Below are 14,622 nucleotides of genomic sequence, written 5' to 3'. Positions count from 1 at the left end.
GCTCTCTTCAGCACTACTGCGTACTGCATGGCTGAACCGGCTACATACCAGCACATCACCCCCCTCATACTGATGTGAATTTATGATAGACACATGAACTGTGAGTTTACCACAGACTTAGTCAGACTGGCTTAATAATGCTCTTACACAAATGAAAAACTGGATCTGAAAAGCAAATTCCCTTATGTTTTATATTAGCAAATGAACCATTTTAGTTTGTTGGATGCTGATAAAATGGAACAACAGAGTCCTGGTTCTGTAGCTTTCTGCTGATGGGGGTGACAACCCCACGTGCAGCAAGGGTACAGTGTTTATGGAGTATGTCAAGAACAGAGCCTTGAACTTGTATGATATAATTATTACATTAAAATTTTCTTCGGCTCATGTACTTTTTATAATAAACAAAGAAAACATGTATTCAGAGTACACATATGAAAGAGTTTTAAGAAGAAATTCGAGCTTAGGGTGTGGGATTATTGACTCTGGCTTGTTTCCTGGCTGCATGAATGAGAGCAAAGCTCTTTGCAAGGTAGTTGAACATGGTAAGATTTCAGTCAAAAGCCGTAGACCTATTGAGCAATATGGTGAATAGATCAGCAGACTGGGTTTTGTACACAGGGGATAAGATCTCATCCCTCATCTGTGCTTTTTTCTTGATATAGTGAGGGATGGAGTGAGAAACAGTTCCTTTAATAATAACCCCTAACTGTTCTTAGATAATGTCTCATACATGCATCTATAATATAGCCTGACGACCTAATCTTAACTCATGTTTCAGGCCAGTACGAATTATAATCAGGCTCATTAGTGCTCCTTGAGCAATCTGAACAGAGTTTGGCACAAAGATGGTTTTATTGCAAGTAACCCTTCTCCTAGTAGAAAGTATCTTGAGTGTTGAACTTACATGATATGCTTCAAGCGCAAACATTTTAAATTGGTTTGCCAGTTAAAACCTTTTTTCCTGTAAGATTTTACTCATGAAAGTATTTTGGTTTTTCATTTTGAAGGTGTAATGTGTGCAGAGGCAAAATTGGTTGATTTTATGTTTTTTTGTCTTCTCTTTAGGAGAAAGCTAAAAGTTCTGTTATTTTACTTAACACAGTAAAGCTCTTATCCCCCTCCCACCCTTCCTCAAATTATTTTGGGTAATATATTTTGGGTTTCATTATTTGGCAGTTTTCTGTGCTTGTGATTTAAAGGTTTAACTCCAGCAGATTCTTTTCCTCACAGCAATGAGCTCAGTATGAAAGAAGATTCCCGTCTAAACTTGCTGGATGATGGCACGTTGATGATTCAGAATACTAAAGAAACAGACCAAGGCATTTACCAGTGCATGGCAAAAAATGTGGCTGGAGAAGTGAAAACTCAGGAAGTTACTCTTCGATACTTTGAGTCACCAGGTAAAGAACACCAAATCTGAATTTTGCATTCAGATGGAGAATTGTTTTGATAATAAGATCACTAAAAGTAAGATGCTTTGGCTTTTGTATGTTCTTGACATGTAAATTTTTGTGCTTGGGCATCTTAAGAACTAGATCATGAAGTTATATCCCCAAAACAAAAATCAGCCAGTTAATATATTTATTGTAGTATGCAATTCTGATGGCAGTCTTGTAGGCTCTCTGTTTAAGGGTTAGGAAAAGAAACTGTTGCATTACAACATTGCTCAGTACAATAGTGTTCTCTGGGGATACCTGAAAACAACAAGCTTCCAAACAGGCCGCTCATGAAAGCTTTGACACATGCTGTGCAGCCATCCTTATTAAGGAGCTTCTTAGCCTGCATCTCTGTGTTGCCAGGTCTTTGTGTTTGCAAGCACTAAATTACTCTCCATGATGTAATGTTTTTAAATCCCAGACTTTGCTCTGAGAAAATTTTGTTTTGACACTCAACATCAAGTAAACTTAAAATGTCACTGCAAAGTATACACATAGTTGGGAAAAGATACTAAAATGTAGCTTAATCAGGTTTGTGTTTCTATTCATTTATGGCAAATTTTAGTCTGTTTTCTCTGTCTCAGTGTTTGTGCCTCTGAGGAGACTTTTACGAAGATCAGCAAATGGGAAGGAAATGTTTGAACAGTTTTAATGGCAGTCAAGGAAACAAACATCAGAGCTTATATTTGTTATCTACTGATATTTATAAATGTCTGCACCTAGAATAGGTTTAAAGTGAGGCAGACTTTGCACTAAGATTAGAAGTATGCTGGAACAGAACTATTAAAAAACTCTAGATTTCCCAGAGTATTGCAGTATCCGGATAAATTACCTATGTGAACTGAAAGTCATATTTAGGCATTGCTTTTTTCTCACAGCCAGGCCAAGTTTTGTGATTCACCCACAAAACACCGAAGTGCTGGTTGGAGAGAGCGTTACCTTGGAGTGCAGTGCAACCGGGCACCCTCAGCCACGAATTACCTGGACCAAAGCAGACAGAACCCCTTTACCAGTTGACCCTCGCATCACCATAACCACATCAGGAGGACTTTACATTCAAAATGTGAAGCAGGAGGACAGCGGCGAGTACACCTGTTTTGCAACGAACAGCATAGATAATATCCATGCAACTGCATACATCATAGTCCAAGGTAACTTTAAACTGAGAGTGACAAGCTATAAAACATATTAGGAACAGTATATTACTTTGAACTGTGTGGTTTTGTCTGTTTTTCTGAATTGTCAGAGCTGAACTAAAACCATGAATGTTTTTGTTTTACTTATAAGATTCTAGTGTAATCTGTAGGAAAGTTGCTATACATTTCACTCAAAGTAAGATATTATATACTAATTCTCTGAAAGTTAAATTTCATTGATTATTCTCAGAAGTTAATCATTAGTGTTTTGAAATGTTTATTTCTTATTATGTTTTGTTTGCTGATAGGAATAAACATGCAATATCAAATTTATGGGGGATTACATTTTTTCTGTAACTGGCAACAATCCTAGAGATTAGAATTTGTGCCTGGAGTACTAGAAATGGAGTTTTGAGTACTGTGCAGCCTTTCTTTTACAGACACTTCAGTGGGTGTGGAAACATTTTTTGCTGTGTTTCATGGAAGTTATCACTCTGCTGAGGTGTTAGCATAGCTTTTCTGCAAAACAAAAGTCAAAGTACTGTAACTTATTGTTATTGCAATAATTTTGGTATTGTATGTCAATAATATCAATATAAAATATTCAAGAACAATCTATTAAAAGCCTCATATATATAGATATGGAGAATATTTTTACTTCAAATGTTTTTATGCTGGAACTTGCATTTGCGAAGCATTTTGAGGAAACTTTTAAGTTTCTTTCTATTCTCATGTTAAGATCTCTAGTTGGCAAGCACTTCAGGTTGCAAATACTTTGTTAATGAGTTCAATTTTTTTAAGCTATACAGAACAACTTGTCCTTGTGGTTTTGTTTGTTCATTATCCACCAATTGGATGATTGTGTTTTGAGAGCTGAACAAATTACATTTTACACTGATAATGCTGTGATGTTACTGCAGAAATTGGCCCACACTTCTACTCACTGCTTTTCTTTTGTGTAAAGAAGAAAGCAAGGAGCTCAGGATGGCTTTGACTGCACTGCATTTTCTTCACAATTTATCCTACGATTGTTTGAGAGGAGAAGAAGGCATTTTTAATCCAATCTATGTTTGACTCTACAAGTCTTACTATACCTCTTACTTTGGATCTATGGCAGTAGATCCCAGACGTCTTCACTGGCACCAGGGCGAGGTTGTGAGATGTTTTTATTGCACTGGTGACTACCTTAACTCTCTGCCCTATAGGGGTCACAATATAAAAGAGTCCTGTTAATGTCTCTTTTCCTACTGATATGAGCTATTCAAGTCACACAGGAATAATTTCATCATTTCAGACAGTTATGCATTTTTTAGTTTGGGTTTGTTTTGTTTTAACCTGTTTATTTTCTCTTCTTTAGCTCTACCTAAGTTTACTGTCACTCCTCAAGACAAAACAGTGATTGAGGGACAGACTGTTGACTTCCCTTGTGAAGCACAAGGCTATCCCCAGCCTGTTATTGCCTGGACTAAAGGAGGTAATCGTGTTCTATTTTCACTTTTAAACTAATAAAATGGTATTTGTTTAGATCCATGTATTTGCTTAGATGCATCAGTCTCTGAAGGAAACATGGCTCATCTCTTTCAGCTTTAGCTAGAAAGGAAAATGTGTCCCACAGACTGTCCCACAGAAGCTAGCTGCCCAAGCATTTTTCATTATTCATTAAAGTCATTAAAATATGCTTCCATAATAGATTCCAAATAATGTTTAAAAAATATGAGACAAATTACATGTGGCAGTACCTATTGCAGCTGGTTTACTGCAGAAGAAATAGAGATGACTGTTATTAACTGGAAATCTGAAATTAGGTACAGCCCAACCTGTAACTGGCATCAGTATAACTGCATTTTTGTCACTTAATGCGCATTGACAGGAGCACTGGTGTACACTCTGCTGATAGTTTTATCAGTTAGTGGCAGTAAAGGCATTAAGCGAGATCCAGTGGGAAGAAATAATGTAGTGGGTGTTTTGCAAGTAAGTAAATAACCCAGTTGAATCAAATGATTCTCTAGCAGGCAAAACAACTCTTAGGAAATTCTAAAATGTGGTAGATAAAGCAGATTTTTAACAAACATTTGGTCATTTTGATGCTGATAACGTCCCTGTTTCTCCCTCTTAAGAAGATTGCTCCAATCAAATGAAATGTCCAGAAAGGAAGAATAGGGTACAGACACTGATGTGCCTTTTGTTTAATTTTTATTATATTCCGTTTTTTCAGGGCTATATGTATTTTTTTTATGGATTCTCTGTACGGCTTAGGCAGATATGATGAATTATGTCTTCATATTATGTCTTTCACACACATGTGAAAAGAACAGTAATACCTACTGGTGTTCTTATGATGCCTTCTCTTTTGGATGTTTTATCATGCTCTTTCAATGAAAATATTTATTTCTACCACAAAGAAAAAAAAGTTCAGGTTTATGATTGTGTGCGTATGTATGTTTTATTTGCTTTGTGTGTTTATCTTCTGAGAAAGAAAGGTTTCAAACTTTTCTTAAAGATATTCTATTTTTTTCCAATGCTTCATCAAATATAAAATCTTCTGGATTTCCCTTTTTCTGACGCAAAGATACTTTGTTCTACACTGCTGTTACTTTGTGTTTCAGGAGGCCAGTTGTCTGTTGACAGAAGACACTTGGTCCTATCCTCTGGAACCCTAAGGATTTCCAGGGTTGCTCTGCATGACCAGGGACAATATGAATGCCAAGCTGTTAACATTATTGGGTCTCAACGAATTGTCATATACCTGACTGTACAGCCTAGAGGTATGCTGTCCATGAAAGCTGCTGCTGGGGAAAATAAAAAAAGTAATGTAAAAAGAAATAAATAAAAAAATTAAAATAATCTGAAGTAGTTTATCTTTGCTTAGAATTAAAAAAACTTTTGAAACGGAGCTTAAATAGTGATTGGGTTTTCCTTCAGGACTTTTACTGCACTTTCACAATTATTCTGAGTTGCTGCTTTTGAATTTGACCATGTGGGAGAGTGTGCCCTGATAGACTTTATCCAAAGTGACTTGGAGACCACATAAGCTTACAACTAAACATGGCCTTTTTTTGATAAAAGCTTATTAGAATGACGCTATATCTTTTGTCATTTAAAAAACTTGCAGCTCAAAGTACTGCTAATATTTCACAATTCTCATTGTTATTTCTGAGCATATCTTTTTAGGTTCCAGGTATTTTTTAATAAATGATATGTATGGATACTTGTCAGTATTTGTACAGAGTATCATTCCTTTAGAACAGTCTGTCTTCTATAAAAGAGGTTTAACTGATTTACTCCTTTTTGTAAAGAATGGAGGTTTGCTTTGAGGATGACAGTATTCCTATGCTTGGGAAAATACTCTGCTTTGCAAAGACTAGTTTCTTATAAGACTCTGTGCTGCTGAATAAATAGCGTAAGTCTCATATTTTTTTGATGTCCAGAAGCAGAACACTTTATTTTACAATAGCGGAATGACCTTCGCAATTAAAAGTCATTCCATATACTCAAAATCAGCAGACACAGGAAAAAAAAAACAACACTCCATTTATCTTGCGCTTTTCTTTAACTAAATTTTAAGTAAGCTAATTCTAGGATTAATTAGAATCATATTAATATGTTTAATTTAGTTAAGTAATTTGATATTTAAATTCAGAGGGATTAAACATTTAATTCAAAGTATTTCTTGTTGGTGACCTCATTTAAACATTATTTTAGTGAAAGCAGCTCAAAGTTCTTCTTGAGCTTAGTGGCTGGTCAGAAGAAATTCCATTGATTTTTCTTAAATAAGAATAGGAGGAGCCTGATTTGTCAAAATTGGTGGTTATGTTTGGGTTTTTTTTCACCTAGATGAAATTGTTGACTAAAATTCCATATAACAAAACTCAGTTTTATAAAGCTTTATAGCCTTGCAGCTGTGTTAAAATTCACTGATTTTGAGAAAATTATTTTTGTGTGACCCAGGTTGAAAAATACAGTCACCAAAGAATAGCAAATACAAGATTGAAGGCTGTAATGCAGCCTGAAATTGGAGCTCGCCATGCATTCACTGCCATGCTATTTTCAATTGTGCAAGAAGAGAAGACTTTTTTTCTTTTGGGCTTCTAACAAAAGAACTGTTCATCCTAGGAATAGTCACTGGTCACTGTGGCTAAATCTGTATTAATTAATATGGATTGATGGTCCAGTTCTACTTGGTGGCGTGACATGGCTCACATCCACAGAACCCAAACCTCCCAGTGCTGGACGTCTGGCTCTGAATGCCTTATTTGAAATGGTTTCTGGTTCTTGGCAGCCATTTGTGTACAAACAATTTAATACCAGAGCCACATTCAGTTGGTAGTATAAATGTATGCTCTGTGGCCAAATACATCTCTGTAAAAGCACAGCCCTCTTCCACTCCCCCCCAAAATACCAGTGCTTTACAGCAGGAATGCAATTTTTAATATCTTCATGAGAAGCACATACAAATTTATGATTATATTTGAGTGCTGCATGTCAATCTGGATTTGAAGGATTAAAAAATGCATTAATTTTCTTCACACTGATAACTGTGTCCTTAAAATCGGAGGTGATTTTTTTGACATGTTAATGCCTAGGGCTTACTGTCAGGACGATAGGAGCTCTGTGAAGTCTTAGCACCTCAGCAAGTTGGGCTGGGCGAATCACAGTTGAATGACTTGTGGAAATTTTTGCTTTTATCATTTAAGAAATCTCTGTTGTTGCTGCTTAAAAAATTAAAACTTGAAAAGTTACAGAAGTTGATGGGATATTCATTCTGGTGACTTTATTCAGATTTACCTATTCACAGAAATATTTTTAGAGCTTGTAAATTGTGGAACTTAAATCGTTTTGGCAAAAAGTGTTTCGACTGGTTTTGTTTGAAGTTGAGTTGTTAAAAATCACCCTAAAGCAGACTTCAGGTCTAAAGAATTTTATCTGTAAGACAAACTTATAAGCAACTACAAGCTTGCAGACAGAATAGGGTTATAGATTGAGGAATGTTGGGTAACTGAAAAAAATAAACAGTGTTTACCTCTTTTTAGATCATCTTTTGTACAAATTGTATTTCATACTTTGCCAATGTACCTTTTTTTCAGTGACGCCTGTATTTGCCAGCATTCCCAGTGACATGACAGTGGAGGTTGGCGCAAATGTGCAGATCCCATGCAGTGCTCAAGGAGAGCCGGAGCCAGTAATTACATGGAATAAGGTACTAGGCATTTGTTCAGTTGTTGCAGAAACGCAATGGCCTTTCCATCTTTTCATAACGAGCTTTTTAAAGTACACACTGTCAAATTATTGCTTGCTCCGGTGTCTGAAAGCATTACCTGATGTTTGATCAGCAAATCTTTTAGCACAGGCATGCATATATATATATACCAGACTTGAATTTTATATATGTGTGCATATATATATGGTTATGCAAGTCATTAAATGGACAAGCTAAAATTCATAATGTAAGCCTTAAAAGGCCTATGTATTTTAGTGACAGTTCTGTGTGAATAACCTATTAATACTTTTGCAGTTTCAACTTATCATAGATATAAAGCAATGAAAATACTGTATTGCTGAGCCCTTTTATACTATTAGGTTGACGCTTCAACCAGGACATATTTTAGTGACTCCGTGGGAACCTGTCTGTGCCTTTTGATTTCCGTTGGTGCAATAATCGTTACATCAAACTGTTAGAGTTATTAGCAGAGTTAATGATGAATTAATGGGTTACTGATATTGATCTTCCTGATTATTTTATCTTCAATTAGTGAGAATCAGAAAATGTACTTTAGTATACCTTAAATAGCTTCTAAATACATAGTACATGAAGAATTGGTATGTATAAATGTTCTCAAGAGGTGCTATCTTATTTTTGGGTCTTAAATTTTATGTCGTGAGGACCCATAACTGCTAAAATACTTTGATTTACAGTAATGAATGCTTTTAAAAGTGAGTAAATACAGTGTACAATTTAGAAGTACATGCAATTCCTGTCAACAGTGTGTGAGCTTTTTATGTAAGTTTATCTAAATCTACTTGAAGATTACCTTGGCATACAAAATAGAAATATAAAAAAAAAAAACCTCTGTAAAAAATAAAAGAGAAAAAAGATGGCAAAAATTCAGGTTTGAAAACAAAGAGTATTTAGAATAACTAGTCATTGTGCTCTGCTGCAGGATGGAGTGCAGGTAACTGAGAGCGGAAAATTTCATGTTAGTCCAGAGGGATTTCTTACCATTCGTGATGTTGGAACAGCTGATGAAGGTCGATATGAATGTGTTGCCCGGAATACCATAGGATACTCCTCTGTTAGTATGGTGCTTACTGTTAATGGTAAGGTGTACGAATCAGAGGTATGAGTTAGATTATTAATTTCATTCTAATTGCTTAATTTGTAAGATGCAAAAAAGTTAATAATGTATTGAAGTCTTTCTTTTATTCATGTTTCATTTTTTCTCCCATACTCCTCTTTTTTTTCTTCTTTCTTTTTCTTTTTTTTTTTTTTTACTTCATTTAATTCAGGCAACTATCTGCACAGATGTAAGATGGGAATATGTCAGCCAAAATGTCTCTATGAGTTAAGCTTCAAAACAAACAATGTTTTGGGCTCCAGTTAGTCATACTACTTTCCTCTTGAAATGTTATCTGGACCTATTAAAATTTGCTAGTCGAATACACAACCTAATCTTCAGGGATAACTTGACAAAAGGCCTTGAGTCATCTTCAAAGGGGCACATACAGTACTTGGTTGAAAATTAGACTGCAACCATTGTGACAGAATTCAAGAAAGTCATAATGAGTGTAAGAAGCTAAAGGAGAAATCAGAAAGAAAAGGAGAGTATTTGAGTTTATTAAAATTATTTGAATGTAATAATTGAAAATAATAGTTACTAATCATTTATATGTAATAATTTCTAATAAAGCAGCGAAAGACGCTAAGGATTGACCCTAATGCTTTCTGACTTACTGAGTAAACCTGTTGATTTTTCAGATGCATTTTCAAAAGGAAACTCTGTAATTTTTGTTATTGTCTTTCAGTAGGAAATATGACACAGTCTGAAACTGTAAATGATGTTTCTCCTAAAAACTAGTGAGGTACTAGAAACTGTTCCCTATGGTTGCTGTTATAATGAAGCTCTGAGAGGAGCAAGGACAGATTATAAGTACTGACAATTGCTATCTTGAGAGTATCGATAATGGCATTAGCCAGAAATGCCTAGAAACTTGTGTGTCAATATTTCTTTTAAACAAAGTTAATGTGTTATGAATGCTCCTAATGCATAAAAATCTATTCTTAAAATTGAGATGGAATACAGGCAAGTGTATAGAAGCTGGCGGGCAGGCCTTGCTGGGCACATTTGATAATATTTTAAAGATGCTTTTTTAATGTAATTTCCTCCTGTCCTTTTCTGTAGTTTTGTAAAAGTGTCTGGATTGAGTGTAAGGCGGGATATATATGGATTCTATTTTCACTGCTTACTAAAAATTGCCATTTTGCTCCTCCTGCCCTGCCCCACAAAATCATGTGAAAGGTTTACAGGGAGCTTTAACTTTTAATATTTATCCATTTAAAAAGAGAACTTCTGGCAGCAAATAGTCTGAACAAAAATCAAGTACAGTACAGTTAACATCTGACCACCTTTCTCTTCATTGGGGACTGCAGTGATAGGACAAGGGGTAATGAGTTCAAAGGAGAGATTTAGGTTGGATATAAGGAATAAATTTAGTGTGAGAGAGGCGAGGAATTGGAACAGGTTGCCCAAGGAAGTTATGAATGCTCCATTCTTGGAACATTCATGATGTTCAAGTCCAGATTGGATGGGGCTTTGAGCAACTTGGTCTAGTGAAAGGAGTCCCTGCAGGGGGGTGGAACTAGATGATCTTAAGGTCCTTTCCAGCCCTTACATTTCTGTGATTCTATGACCAAGGTTTATGATTCAGACCAGGTGTACCATTAATCAGAATGATAGCTTTGCAAAACATGTATCTAAAATGAGCACCGAGATTACATCTATTGTAGACAGCAATAGGGAAGATGACCAGCCCCTGGATTTTACAGTCTGCAATGTTGCAGTGTTAAGACGGTTCATGGCACACAAGCATTGTCTGAAACAATTGAGTAGCAAACCTGTAAATTGTGTTTTTCCTTAAAATAAGTAGCTTACCTGATAGTTTCTGTAATGTTGCTATGAAACAACAAGCAAGGAGGACAGAGGGTAATTAAGACACATCAAGCGCTACCACTTTAGGCACTGTGGAAAGGGTCATCTGTTTCTGGATGGTGGAAGTATGTTGTCAGCAGCCGAGACAGCTGGCCTCAGGGGAGAGAAAGGGGCTTCAGCTACAGCTATAGAGTGCCAGGAGCTGTTTTACTTGCTGGTATAGGTGGTTAAGTTTGATTACCTAGATCTAGAGTCTGAAACTCATACAGACACAGCCTAAGCTGCTCATTATGAAGGAATGATGAAATACTGCCTAGGAAAAAAATAAAAAAGGAAGCAATGAAAAGCTTGCAAACAACATTTTTTATGTCAGCTGATTTTATACATCTGCTGATTTTATTCCAGTGTATTTGCTTTGGACTTCTTCCCTACTTTACCCTTCTTCCTGTGTGGCTTCTCCAATCTAAACACACTCTGGAAATTGTTAGCTGCTGCCCTTGGATCTGATAGTTCTTGATTTAGACTAAAAGAAAGGTTATTAGCCCTAGATAGGTTGTACAAACATCCAGCAGCAACTGAGTACTGCATAGAAAAGTAGATGAATGGGCCTATGCACTACTGAATTTCCAGTGTTATGCAGTCGTTAAATAGCTTTTAGGCATGTGATTATAAATGTAGTATTAAAAGCTAGATAATTTTGAAGTAGAAAACAAAGTAGTGACCAAAATAAATACAATTTTTCTAGCCCTTTAAAATTAATGTGTGTTGCTTACTAGACTAAGCTCAGGAGAAAAGCAATATTAATTTACTGTAGCTGTTCAGGAATATATAAAATTCTGTGGGTTTTTTTAAATTTAGGGGTTTTGGGGATTTTTTTTTTTTAATCTGTGAAATGTCTTCGAATTTATGTGATGCATGTGTTCTTAAAGGCAAACTAAGACTGTCAGTGTTTTCCACTTGTAACACATTTCTGTAAACCCTTTAAATTCTTACATCAAATTCAGTACTAATTGAAAGCAATGATTTCAACAGGAATACTTGCATTGATTTCAGCGGATATAGGTCAGGCTTTTGATATCAAAGCCTGAAAGCTGGTAGCACACCACACCAGAAAAAACCTTTAATAATTAATTTTTCTTCAGTAGTTTCTACTTGAAATTCTCAGACTAATTAATGGACAGTTAAGCATTGTATGTACTTATCTTCATTTTGTTTTAGAATTATAAGCAATCCCATTTGTAAGCTTATATTAACCTCTGTTATAAATTTTATGTTATAAATTGTATAAATTTTTATGTACTGTGATATTCTTTAAGAGAATTCCAAAACAGGTAAGAATTTTATATTTGGACAAGCTAATGCTTAAAGAACAAGAGTTTACTTTGTACAACTGAAATGATGTCGTGTCTAGACTCTGTTTTATAGAAGTATCTTTTTGTGTGTGTGGTCACTTTGCCATAACATACGGATTACTCTTTCTGTAGTCCCTAATGTCAGCCGAAATGGAGATCCTTTTGTACAAACATCGATTGTGGAAGCAATTGCAACTGTTGACAGAGCAATAAATTCAACACGTACACATCTGTTTGACAGGTAACCCTTTCTCTTTTTTTTATATTGAGAAGTCAAAATAAATTTTGTATATACTAGAAGTAGTGGAAGATTTATTAAGCAAGAAGCCATTTTATTATTTTAATGACATTGTTAACATCTGGTTAGTTCTGGGGATACTAACAGTTTATCATGTAAGGATTCCTATTTTTTAAACACTCCTGTTGACTTCTATTCACTGCAGTGTTTTTTCTGCCGAGATAATCTTTATTATAAGGCTGCTAAAAGTTTAATTGCTGCTAAGTGTTTAATGTTTTATTATTAATGAAATATATTTTTTTGTTTGCGTTCCATTTTGAGATGAATGATCAAGGTATGTACTAATCCTGTTGCTGAACATTTACACAATTTATGTAGCATTGTTATTTTATCACAACTCTTGTGTACACTTACTATTTTTTTTCAAATTATCCATCAGTCGTCCTCGTTCTCCAAATGATTTGCTGGCCCTATTTCGATACCCAAGGGATCCATACACTGTTGAGCAGGCAAGAGCTGGGGAAATATTTGAAAGGACATTGCAGCTTATTCAAGATCATGTACAAGATGGTCTAATGGTTGACCTGAATGGAACAAGTCAGTACTCTCTTGTTATTTTTCTGTGTTGAAGTGTATTTGCCTTCTTAAGTCATTACACTGTTTTCCGAGTGTAGGTCCCAGTTGCAGAACCATAACATTGAAATAAGTGGTGTATTTGAATTTGCAAAACTTTACCAAATATATGTGCATGTTCCCCAATTAAGTCCTTGGTTTGCACACTGCTGCATTGTGGTGTAACTAAGTTTGTTTGAACGCTCTGAGTAGAGATTTTTTATCTCACACTGACATATTAGGGAAAAAATCATGTTCAGATTCTACTGGTCAAATTTAGTGTAATGGAAGGTACGATGTGTCCTGTTTGGCTGTTAATTCATTAGGACCATTGTTTCATAGCAGAACACTTTTCTGTTATTAAATTAATCAATATTTTCTTCCTGCTTCTTTAAGTAAAACTATTTAGTGGCGACGTGTCTTGGGAAGGAAAAAAGATGATGTAGCAAGAAGGATTTGTACTTTACCAACCAAGGTTTCTGCATCTACCACAACAGTATTAAAAAAATTATTTGTTCCTCATTTTTTAAGCACGTGTTAAACTAAGCTAATTGTTTCCTTTATCAAGGAATTTTCTGACGTAATGAGAAATACAGGTTTTGCTGCTTTTTATAAATTATAAAAAAATGTAAGGTTTACTATTTTTACCTTTTAGTAGAAAAGTCCAAGTTCAAATTCATGGAAGTCCAGCTGGAGCATGTACAAATAATGTGTGTAGAGATGTGTGCGGATAGTCTTGAGAGACAAGGCTGAAGCATTTGGAAATAATGATAGACTTTTTGAGACATAGCCAAAAGCTACACTGAAAATCTAGAGGAAATATTTTTTACTTATTATATTCTTTTTGATGTTTATAATTGAGTATTTATTGAAACTTCCAAAAAACTTTAACTCTCACTGTGACCTAGGCAAGTAGTTATAAGACCAAAGGCTGCAAGCTTTGGGGAGTACTGTAACATTTGCTAGTAAAAGAAGCTTGTTACTCATTATTTGAGCTGAGTAAATAATTTATGATTAATAGTTTACCACTAAATCTTGTTCAAAATTATTTGAAGGCTTGTGTTTTATAAGGGCAACCTGATTTAATTTGGTTCACTGATTAGATGAACATGCAAGCATATTGGATATAATACCAGGAATATATGAAATCTGGTGTGTGAGAATTGCTAGACTACTTTTCACTGGTATTTATAATAGTGAAATTCAATCACCTAAAGTTTACCAAGAATTGGCATTAAGATGTAAAAATACAAATTAATGAACACAAAATCAAGCGACTTTCTGTGATACTGGAAATTCTGTTCACAACCCGAGTTTGCTTGTCAGCCCTACAAAATTCATAGAAACCTGTCTTTTAGGGGAAACTTCAATAGTGAAATAAATCCGTTTTCATTTAAATAACCTTAACTCTGACTTTAATTCTCGTATTTGTCCTTATTCATTTTTATTTCTAATAATCAAATTTCAATTAAAGGTGTTAGTTAGCACTACTGCACTGGGAACAATTGAGAAACTCAACAATTTCCCATTCAGAGACTTTTTTAAATGTAAAATCTTGGAATATCCCAAAAAAAAGGCCTTGAAGCCAAATTCTCCCCTACAGAGCCAGACTCTATAACAAGGGGAACGGCTACAAGCTGCTGCTTGGGAGGTTCAGATTGAATGTTAGGAAACAGTTTATCACCAGAAGGCCAATGCAGCACT

At 35.2% G+C, this 14,622-nt stretch overlaps 1 protein-coding gene across 1 annotated transcript in view; it reads left to right on the top strand.

The window, feature by feature from the left end:
- The window catches only part of PXDN (peroxidasin), a gene marked incomplete at both ends in the record, with an annotated part of 88,521 nt that overhangs the window by 52,634 nt on the left and 21,265 nt on the right, over positions 1-14,622 (top strand). Inside the window, 8 exons of the mRNA XM_080617054.1 lie at positions 1,231-1,400; positions 2,315-2,587; positions 3,930-4,046; positions 5,179-5,337; positions 7,657-7,769; positions 8,731-8,887; positions 12,201-12,309; positions 12,746-12,903. Coding sequence (XP_080473180.1) covers positions 1,231-1,400; positions 2,315-2,587; positions 3,930-4,046; positions 5,179-5,337; positions 7,657-7,769; positions 8,731-8,887; positions 12,201-12,309; positions 12,746-12,903 — 1,256 coding nt within the window. The remainder of the gene's footprint in view (positions 1-1,230; positions 1,401-2,314; positions 2,588-3,929; positions 4,047-5,178; positions 5,338-7,656; positions 7,770-8,730; positions 8,888-12,200; positions 12,310-12,745; positions 12,904-14,622) is intronic.

Source organism: Psittacula echo (genome assembly GCF_963264785.1).
Source record: "Psittacula echo genome assembly, chromosome: 4".
Lineage (NCBI taxonomy): Eukaryota > Metazoa > Chordata > Aves > Psittaciformes > Psittacidae > Psittacula > Psittacula echo.
Note: the sequence above shows the minus strand (reverse complement) of the source record. Positions and strands in the feature narration are given on the sequence as shown.